The 11,036-nt window shown below is 35.5% G+C and overlaps 1 protein-coding gene across 5 annotated transcripts; it reads right to left on the bottom strand.

Moving 5' to 3' along the window:
- Positions 1 to 527: 527 nt before the first annotated feature.
- On the bottom strand, positions 528 to 10,814 carry LOC136822432 (uncharacterized). Of its 5 annotated transcripts, none has more exons than XM_067078686.1 (15): positions 10,705 to 10,814; positions 7,088 to 7,484; positions 6,692 to 6,931; positions 6,384 to 6,449; positions 5,806 to 6,174; positions 5,123 to 5,301; positions 4,832 to 4,928; positions 4,319 to 4,648; positions 3,878 to 3,995; positions 3,593 to 3,684; positions 3,076 to 3,190; positions 2,570 to 2,916; positions 2,283 to 2,465; positions 1,999 to 2,156; positions 528 to 1,563 (listed from the first exon to the last, which is right to left on the bottom strand). In XM_067078686.1, exons 5-12 carry the CDS (start codon positions 5,812 to 5,814, stop codon positions 2,720 to 2,722), a joined length of 1,137 nt encoding a protein of 378 aa, XP_066934787.1. In that variant the 5' UTR covers positions 5,815 to 6,174; positions 6,384 to 6,449; positions 6,692 to 6,931; positions 7,088 to 7,484; positions 10,705 to 10,814; the 3' UTR covers positions 528 to 1,563; positions 1,999 to 2,156; positions 2,283 to 2,465; positions 2,570 to 2,719. The 5 variants fall into 5 exon arrangements, with proteins under 5 accessions (XP_066934787.1, XP_066934791.1, XP_066934789.1 ...); XM_067078690.1 differs by having other exon boundaries at positions 6,692 to 6,907; XM_067078688.1 differs by having other exon boundaries at positions 7,088 to 7,134.
- Between the last annotated feature and the right edge of the window lie 222 nt (positions 10,815 to 11,036).

Below are 11,036 nucleotides of genomic sequence, written 5' to 3'. Positions count from 1 at the left end.
ATTTAATATCAGCATTTCACTGAACTGGAATATCAGATGTAAGACAGATTCCTATGTGTGGTAGCTTTTATGGCGATTTCTTCATAACCAAACATTAAGATAAGGAATCGGCGAAAAATAACGAATAATTAATTGCTTTGGTTTGAAGAAAGTTTTAGGGGACAACCAGTACCTTATTGGAACTAATTTTCGCGGGAACTAATTTTCGCGGTCGAAAAAAAATTTCCGAAAAATTGCATTTCGCGGGTTTTAATTTTCGCGGTTTTTTCCATTCAGGAATTTTCGCGGGTTTTAATTTTCGCGGTTTTGCCTTCTTTTGGACAAATTTCTTTAATTTTCCTAGGGATTTTCCGAATTTTTCGATAAAATTGGAAAAAATTGTATTTCGCGGGAATTAATTTTCGCGATTTTCGACTCTGAAAATTTTTCGCGGGTTCAAATTTTCGCGATTTTGACGAAAAACCGCGAAAAACGCTAAAATTAAAACCCGCGAAAATTAGTTCCAATAAGGTAAATGAAAAGACAAATTTTATCCAGAATGGAGATATTGTCTACTAATATTGTGTTTCAAAAAATATTCTAGAAATTCGTACAACCTCTAGGAACGTTTTAAATGAATACAGTTCTATACGAGTTCAAATATTAGGTTAATCTATCAAAATTTCAATCACTCGAGTTTCATGTTTAAGAAAACTTATGAGACTTGTCTGAGTGTTTCATAAAAACTGAGAAGAGGAAGCTGTAACAGACAGCAAACTGAAAACAAATATAATACTAAGTGCGTGAAAGGTAATAAATACTCATTATATCATCGTTTAAAAAGGTCCAAGACGCGAAGTCATCTTGTTGGTTTACACGCGCTACTGTAGCTCCAAAGTTACCATGTAGATGGGAATCAAAAACAACAATAAAATCCGGTTGTGGGATACAACAAAAGGACTTCCCCTTGCCAGTGATAATGATACGTTCTCCTGATTTGTCCTTTATTTTATTGTACAGTTCACAAAAAGACGTATTATCGAGCTCTGAAAGGGAGAGAGAAGCTTTGATTTCAGCAGGGAGCAGGGCAAGACTTTCGTCGACGGCTGTTTCCAGGCGGGTGTCATGAAAGACATTACCCATTTCCATGCAACCAACAAAACATTCCACAATCTCTGTTGAGCACCAATGTGACAACAGCGTGGGCATGAAATAGCTAACCAGTACAGAAATAGTGGTACATGCCGAACTACCATTCCGACCATTCAAACTTCCTTGGCTAAGGTGATAAGGAAGTTTTATTACATTGACGTCCAAGTGATAAGGACTGCCGTTGATAAGCTCTCTCCCTATCACTTCGACTGCTTCTTTATCCATCTCCTCAAAATTTTCATCAACATCATCATCTTCTTCTTCATTATCGTTCAAGATCATTTCTGGGACGTTATTTTCGTCAAATTCATCATCTTCGTCTTCTTCGACATTAGCGTCAGAGATGAAATCTTTAAATAAAACCAGACCCTGCCGAAGCATTTTCTGAGCGAAAAGATAACCGTCTCGGATAAGGATCAGCTTCCCTAAAAACTGAAAAATGGACAAAATTTTCAATTACATTGAATATGAAATAGTTTATGTGATACAACATAGCAGAATATATTTAAAAAATAAAACTTTATCCGGTATAATGCCCTCCCCCATTGTTCCTGGTGGGACTAAGAACCTTGAGACAAGTCGCCGTAAAAGTTTTTTAAATACTCGTTCCGGTTGTAACCATTAACGTCTATAGCATAGTAAACAAAGAGGTCTGTCTGAACTCCTGATTAAAATCATTTTCACCCCCTTATCGAAAAAAAATTATCTTTTTAAAGCGGTGATCTTCCCATATTAAAACTTTACACCATCAAATGAGTTTAAAAATGAGCAATAAAGTCAGTTAATATATATATATTCGCTTTTTGAAAACCCATTGTAACAAATTAAGAGGGTTATGTGCAATTGACCAAATTTTGGCGAGATTACCTCTGAGCCTTCGAGTTTGTCAATCTCCTTCTCCAAATCAATACACTTGTTGCCGTAATATCTTAGATACTTCCTCATTTCGGACTTCAGTATGTTCAGTTCTTCCTCGCATCTTTCTTTCTTAAGATATGATAAAAGAACGCAACGTTTTTCGATATCTAAAACAAGAAAATAATTCGGGTTCAATGATCAATCATCGATATCAATATCGATCTTAAACAAAACCGACTTTACAAATTATAGGATTTGTGTTTGTTATTCGTATAATAAGGTTATTTACCCACCTGTGAAACCACGAGGGTAAATTTGGTGCTGGAATTCTGCTATCCATTCGAAAGAGCCTTTAATCACATCATCGAAAGAAACTGTAACTCTTGCAAACGTATTGTAAAGGATGACCAAATTTTGCAACGACGTGTCTGCTTTAGCAGCTTTCTTTCGAAGAACAAAACGTTGCTTTGATGTGTCTAAAAAAATGGATGAAATAAAGTTTTCATTCAGTTAAAATAGTTTTTGTGATCAGCAAACTGAAGCATATAAAAGGAGCTTGCAAAAGGAGAAAAGGTATTACCTGCTATTTTCTTTATCCTTGTAACCCAATGGACTTTTTCGAAATAGGTATTTTCCATCGCACGTTGAAAACCAACAGTCACCACAGCGAGTACGTCATTCACATTAAGGACAATGTTCACATTATCACTTGTGCAGCCTGTAGATAAAATCAATTCGCGAAGAATTTTGATCTTCTCTTCCTTTTCCTTTTCAGGATTTGGATGTTAATTGCAGATAGATCAGGAAGCTCTGGACAAATGGTTTCTAGGAATCCAAATTCGTTGTTGGAAACATGGCCTTTTAGATCGTGGAACAGCAGCAAAATTTGATCCGACTTGCTAAGAGACGATGTTGGTGGTATCGATACTGAAACAAAAATTAAAAGAATTTACGTTTTATTATAGGGATTTACAGACTTTCGATGTTTTTTGATCATTGTGCAACCTATATCTTGAGGCAATCAATGTATTTGTATGAAAAGATGTCTCCTGGACGCAGGGCCAATCACACGAATAAAAGGCCTACCATTTGCTGCAATATCTCTGATCTCGTTTTTTAATTCTGCGAAATTTGGCTGAATTTCGAATTTATCTAAAGCATTATTGCCGTCTTGTTGATGCTTTGACAAGTCACCTTGAACCTAATAACAAAGAAAATATGGCCGGTCTCAATTACGAGCAACTCGGATTTTAGGATCAAAATACTTTATCACTAATGAGGAGATAAATTTCTACCAGAGACGATTTACGAAAATCATTAAAACAATGGGAAATCTGATTACTCCAGTGCAATTAACCATTCTCAGCAAAAATCTCTTATTTTACAGTACAAGTCTATTTTCTTCTTTGTGCCAAAAGTGCCCAATGATTTCAGAGCTTGTTCAAATTAATGCAAGAAAGAGACTTTGATTAATCTTTTAGAACCTAAAGTTTCACGCCGCTCGTGTGGAAGAGTAAAAATACAGTAAAAACTTTTTTAGCCATTAAATTTGAGGGATAAAACATTTCAACAATAATAAACTTTTCATGATACTTTTGCTTACCTTGTTATACTTTTTGACCAACTGTTCTGCTTGTACCTCAATTTTCCTTTTATTCCAAAACAGTATCATCTCAGTCAACGTCTCCTCTCTATCTGTAAGATTAGAGAATATAAATATATAAATACCAAGGATATCGTTACATAGATAAATATTATGTGACAATTTTCCGTTAAAGTTTTTACGTCCAGGGATATTAACCTATCAAGCCAAAATATGAAACCTTTCTTATTCGCAGAAAGACTTTACAGCAACTTGTTTAGATAATACAATTAAGTAAATACTTACTCTCTGGTTTTTGGTATTTTGTTGTATTACAGAACCTTGACAGGAAACTAAATATCTGTTCGGTTTCTTCACCAGTTGATCGGCCTGTACCATCAACCCATTCACCGTCCCATATAAACTGTTGAATAAAGAAAAATAATGATGGATAGATATAATAATATAATAATAAGGGGAATTTCATATACCCTTCCCCAAAAATATGTAGGTTTCTCTTTCATTCCTCGTGTATTATATTGCTAGATGATCTGGAATTTTTTTATTTTAAGTTAAAAGAAATAATCTTTATAGTCATTGGACCTATTTATGAAATTTTATACCAAAGACAGATTGTCTCAGGATCATTATCAAATAACTTATATCACTTAACCAGAAGAACTAAAATGTTTTAAAGGAATAAAGAAATTAAAATGTTTTTGAGAAATAAAAAAAGTAAACATGTACTTGGCAATCTAGACTATGTCCTTTTGCATGCATTACTGATAATGCTCCAGTAAACTTTTTGGCGGTCTCCGGGTCAACTCTTTCGATGAATTTGCGCAATTTACACATCACATCTGCAAAGATGAACTTGACGTTGTTGGGAAGCATGTGGTGCTTGATCAGATACAAGCTATACCCAAAGAGTTCTCCCTGGTGCATGTTCAATGCCTTCTGACCTAATTGATGACGACAGGACATCACTTCAAGGCCAGTGACGTCAAGAGATTTTTTGTTTCTCGCGGTATTTCGGGCGGCACTCCAATCACCACCACACCTAACATCTTTTTCAACCTTAAAAAATAAATTCGATTCAAAACAAAATGAGCTCAAACTTTCGTTTTACTTACGCATGTTTTATAAGTGCTATTTTCATAAGAGTTATAGTTGTTTACGTGCTTGAGTAATTTCATGAATATACACATCCATATCCAAATCAACAATGAAATAATCAAACGGAAGATGATGATAACTCACCTTTCCAAGTTTTCTATCGTACAATTCGTCGATATAATCCTTCACCTTTGAATCTTGAACAATGAATAAACCGTCATAGAAGTCAGACCTTGTTCGTCTAAAATTATGAAATATCGCAGTTAATATACCTTGTAAATAAACCATACACACTAAATTGATCGCATGCACGTAAAATTCATTACTTTACTAACAGAAACGCAAATAAAATACAGATACATAGATAGACAATATATAGCTTAAGTAAATGGTGATAAGAAAAAGTTGAAAAAAGATAGTGATAAAAGCACTCACTTTCCTGAACTTTTGTAGTGATACAATTTGCAATTCCCGTCAACGTGGGAAGAGTGTTGCTGGTACGCGCATGCAGGACACTCCAACCAGTTCTTATTTTGGAGGCAGTCGATTTTGTATTGGCAGAAGCACCATTCTTTGAAGGCCGTAGAGAATATAGAGGGAGTGATTCTTCCGGTCTAAAAAAAATCAGCGCATATAGATTGATTAATCAAGCTCGTATAAGTAAATTTCATTCCATTTCACAATTATCAATTAATTCACTAAATCAATATCTCACCCTGCCATGGAACTTGCCCAACGTGTTCAAAACCTCCAAAAACGCATTCTCAGACGTTCCTGGGGCATTTTTCCGCAGAGTATCCCAGAATCGGAAGAGCTCTTGATCAAACAGGTAGCTGACTCTTTTGGGTGAATTTGGCCAAAACCCAGATTCATATATGGTTTTGAAACGAAAGGGATTGTCTAAATTGCCACATTGAAGACATCTTGTTGTAAATACTTGAAGGGAAGACCTTCCTAGAATTAGAAAGAAAATGATTGTTAAGGTCACATGAATAAAATCATTTGATTTTTCCAATCTATACATATAAAAGGCTTTTTGCAGATCTTGCAAAAGCAATGCAAAATATTGACTTGATCCATCAAAATCAAATCAAAATGTTCAACAATGTAAAACATACACTTGTCATTTATTGAAGAGTCTGCTCCAAGATCTTCAGATGGTAGCATTGTTCTGATGAACCCATCTATATATCCAACACGATTGTGCAACGTATCAAATTGGTGTATTTTTTCATCACAAGCTGCACATAACTTCTTTTGGAAGCAATCCAAACACTTGATTGAAACAGGATTATCATGACAAAAATTGCACAATCCTTCATTTGAGTACGACTCAACAACATCACGAAAGATTCCCTCTCTTTCTTCTTTCCATTGATCTTCTTCGTACTTCTTTCTTTCACTCCAAGTCTTTTTCTTCTTGTGCTTGGCCAGAAGTTTGAGGTCCAGGACGTTTGTCAACTCCAAATTACTCAACGCCTCCATTTCTATGATCGAAAAAACAATTGAGTAGAAAGTAAGTGAAAGTAAAATAAACAAGTTTTCCTTAGGAAATATTCCGTTACATTTTAGTGATAATAAGGCATGGCTATGTAAGTGAAAATTAAAAAACCAATAGGCATAACTATAAATGTTTATTTTCTTGGTTCTCATTTAAAAAGCTGTTCCCAAACGTTTTTGTTTTTACTATAAATACCGTCTAGGGAAGTTTGATGATCGTCATGTACAACAAATTCAGTATCAGAACCATCAGAATGTGCATCTAAAAGAAAAAACATTTCCATTACTAAAAGTTTTTTTTCCATTTCCCATTATAAAGCAGAAAAATATAATCATCAATAGGATAATCCTCCCATATACCAAGTAATAGTTAAGTGTGTCAGAGAAAATCCACTAATAAGGCCATTTGGCTGAACAAGAATGATGATGCAGATACACAGAGAAAATTAGTTTTTATTTGATCTTTAATAAGTATATATGGGGAAAATAAAAGGTCAAGCACACCTATCTGCTGACTCTTTTTACTTCTTTTTTTCTGTCCTCCGTAGGGATATGTTCGTGTGTCATCAACGTCTCTTTTCAAACGAATCACTCTTTGTTTGTTCTTTTCTGGTTGTTTTTGGTTTCTTACTTGCTTTGCTTTATTTTGAAAGTTTTCTTGATAATGCTGTCCAAGGCTTTTCAGAGCAGCAAGTTCAATGGCTTGCACTTCCTCCAATTCTATTGATTGATTTGTGAAAGCTTCTGAAATTAAGGGTACCAAGCCAATAGTTCATTAACACTTATATTTTACCATAAATTATCGCCATACTGGAAAATAATTTTCAACAACATAATATAGAACATGGATAACGGGATATCATATTAATAAAGAAATAATTACATAAACAATGACATTACCCTGTCCATCTGCTTTACTGTCACTCTTCTTGCCATCCATTCTTGTTCTGAAAAAAAACAACATTTCCTCTTAACAAATATACAGATGTAACTTATTTCCAGATTTTAAGATGAAGATGATTTTTTTTATTTTGCTATATTTTTTTAATAAAGCCACAGCACAAGTAACTATAAGTTACTATGCAAATGGAAACAAACCTCTGGTATTCCTTACACAAATACTATTTAAAATACAAAATGAACTATGGCTTCCCTATTAGGTAGTCTTTATTTAAAGACATAATTTCCCATAATACAGTAAATTGAAAAAAAAGTAAAAGAACTCTAAATGATAAAGATATTGCTCATCTGATTATTCTTCTGGCTCTGATATATCTTGTTCTTCCTCTAGTTCATTCTAAAATCATAAATCAAAATTAAGCATTTTGCAACCTACTGTGTGATGCTTGAAGATGATATCCTTCCTCAAGAAGAGTGCCCAGTGAGTACTAGATTTTTATCAGTATTCTGCCCAATTTTTGTTTAATTTTTTTTTAAATTTCTTCTATATTCATTACACATCCTCAGAAGAAATTAAATTAAACCTTTATGCTGGAATAATTAGTTATTTAACATGTCATCACATCTGGCAAAAAGTCTACAAAAAGAGTTACTTTCACCAGGGGTAACTTTCCCCAGTCTACAACATTTTCTAGTCCTCATTTTATTTAAAGTCAGAGGTCACATAGCTGTTTTCATTCTAGCTAATCTACGTTTTGCAGATCAGAAATTATTATTCTAAAAGTCATATTGCTCCTTTATTCACCTTATTAAGATTCAGCAGAAAACAATGATATAGCCATGCATAATTATTGTATCGCGCATATTGTAATAATTATACTATGGCTATATCATTGTTTTTCTGCTGGACTACCATCCTTAATTATTCAACAGGATGGCCTCTTTGACAAATGGTCTATTATCATTGATGGGCTCTTCTGAAGTAACCAATCAAATCATTTCTACTACACAAGCCAATCAATGACTAAGCAACCTTCAATCAAATATTCATAAAGAGCCTTCCCTCAAAATTGTGATTATCAATTACCGTGAGAGCTCCCATACCTGACAGCCAATCCTATTCCAAACCCCCAAACCACTGCCATTAAATTTTTTTATGTTTACCAACATTCCATCTCAAAGTTCAACAATTAACTCTGAAGAAAGTTCTTTTTAAAACAAGACAGCAAGAATGTCAATATTACAGTTTAATGTGATAAAATAAGTGTGACATTCAGAGCAGTCTTGCCCGTTCACATGCCTCTTAAATTATATTTTCATGTGCGTTGGAAAATCAAAACATATCATTACTTTTTATTATGTTGTTACTATACTGTTGTCAGTTAATGATGTGGTCAGGTACCTGTCGATCATTGATTATCGGAATCAATAGATTCAGCCAATCCATCGATTGGTTATCAATTGGAAAAAAATTATCGATGATATTGAGTGAAACAACCTGGTCATTGCCAGTACATAAAACACTCGGACGCCCACACTAAAAAAGCTCTAAAGGAGTGATCCCTGGGTAATATTCTATTGTTCTGGTTGCGTCCAATTGAATCGGCGTTTGAGGCGGTCATCAAAAAAATGCTCTGTTCGCGTCGCAAAAGCTGTTAAAAATGCATGCAAGCGGACGGGCGGTCGAAAAAATGCCTGGGTTTTTTAATCACGTCAGTCATTCAGGGGCGGGTGGTGACGCGAGCGTCAGAGCAATTGAGAAAAAAGCTATACTTTAAAAGAACAAATTGCTTTTCCCAGATTTTTTTCCGCATCTCCGCACCGGAAAATCTGCGGAAAATCTGATGCGGTCAGGTGACGCGAATAGAACAATTTATCAATGACCGCCTGATTCGTTCTCAATTGACACCGTCTGGATATAGGTGGGTATACTTATACAGAGGTTGATGAGGTTGTTCAATAGTCTGTTCTAAAATTGTGTGTACTTAAAGGATGACAATAACGGTTTTCATTAGGGCAGGGGAGCCATCGCACACCAAAAGGGTCAACAATCATGATCCCTACACCGTACCCACCAGTAACACGACCCTGTTGCATCCCCATAGAGTCCGGGGATTCTTGTTGCATGTCCGGGGATTCTTGTTGCATTTCCGGGGATTTTACCATTACTTTTGAGAAGTTGCTCCGGACAGACCGCACACGCGATCGCTTCATTTTTTAATTTGTTGAACGTGCGGGAGAAATTTCAGAAGGTAGCCCACGCCTGGGCTGGCCCGGGGGTAAGTTTACAGTGCAAAATTGTTGTCCCGGACATACAGACAGTCGAGAGATAGAAACATTTGTTTTGTTCCCCGGACATTTTCCCCGCATTGTCCGGGGAGAGGCGACAGGGCGAGGGTCCTGTTGTGTCCAGCCAGATCAGTAGGTATAACCAGACAATCTCAATCGAACGGAATCAACGATCGAACCAGTCAAACCAAATCGAACGCAATTAACCGATTGAAATTTGATTGTCAAACGCAATCGAATATTACTGCAATTTTCAGATTCGATTGATATTCGATTGCATTCGATTGATGTTCGATTGCTGCGTTCGATCGTTGATTCATTGACCCCTGGATTGTTCATCACATAATTTCTACGGGAAATCGAAAGTAATTTCATTCGGCTTGTGATGTTTGAGAGCTTGGATGTTGGGAAGCTGCAAGAATAAAGCCCAGACAATCTCAATCGAACGGAATCGACGATCGAACCAGTCGAACGACAATCGAACCCAATCGAATATTACCCAGAATTTTGAATTTCGATTGAGATTCAATTGCGTTCGACAATCAATTTCAATCGGTTGATTTCGTTCGATTTGGTTCGCCTGGTTCGATCGTCGATTCCGTTCGATTGAGATCGTCCTGGCAGTTACATCAAAATGCCTCGAAAATGTCAATATGAAAATTGCGTAATCAGAGATCGTATGTCTCGCTCATTATAAAAAGGCCGAGACAAACTTTCAATAATTGGATTGTAACATCGAGTTAAGTCTCTTTTGTTAAGTCACCAGGGGGTAAATAAAACAGACCTTGATACATTTATCGTTCGTTTCAACTTGACCATTTGTTTAAAACTCAGCCTCCTAAATATTTGGGGTAGGTAAAATATGTACAAAGAAATTCATACTTTTCCAACCCGGCCAATCTTTAAAAAAGAAGCGAACAATAAAATGTAATTACCCTTTCCAAATAAACCTCTTCGGTGGCGAGCGTAGTTTACTCTGACGTAATTGTAAAATTTATGTAATGGGAGTTTGACATAGTAATGTAATGTTGTTTGGGGATTTATGAAGTTCTCTGGGTGGGATTTCGATTGCATTTATTCAGGTTGATTTTTTATGACTTCTAATGGTACTTTTTCTAACGAGTTTGATTACTCTGTTCTCACACTTATGTCTTTTTTTTTCGCGTCCTTTTCCGTGATTACTTTTATTTATATTTTTAAAGACAGGTAAGAAGGCATATTGATGTAACTGCCTGGGTATAAGAGAGCTAGTAAAGTATGTATGCGCGTGTGCAGTTCTCTAACTAAATAATATGTGCTCTACATAAAAAGGATGATGGTAAGCCTACCTTGAAAAGTTGCTAATAGTCAACAGTATTCATTGTCCAGAGTTCTAGTGAACGTCCAACCAGTCAAAGCAGCTACCAACCTGTGTACCCTGCCTGCTGGTGCATCTACTTTTTGCTTCCGTAACTGCTCTACCATTATGAAAAATCCTGCTTACAATTACGTCATACTTCAAAGGTTATTCGTCTCGATTCGGTTTCAATGTATTACATCTTAATGACTTAATTAACGGTTGATTTTAGATGTAATACATTAAAAGCATTCCGCTTTGTGTTTTAATGTAACACATCTAAATTATTTCCGAGTTTTGGCTGCGACTTTTTATAAGAAACAT

Source organism: Clytia hemisphaerica, unplaced genomic scaffold, assembly GCF_902728285.1.
Source record: "Clytia hemisphaerica strain Z4C2 unplaced genomic scaffold, Clytia hemisphaerica genome assembly, whole genome shotgun sequence".
NCBI lineage: Eukaryota > Metazoa > Cnidaria > Hydrozoa > Leptothecata > Clytiidae > Clytia > Clytia hemisphaerica.
This window is presented reverse-complemented; position numbering and strand designations above follow the sequence as displayed.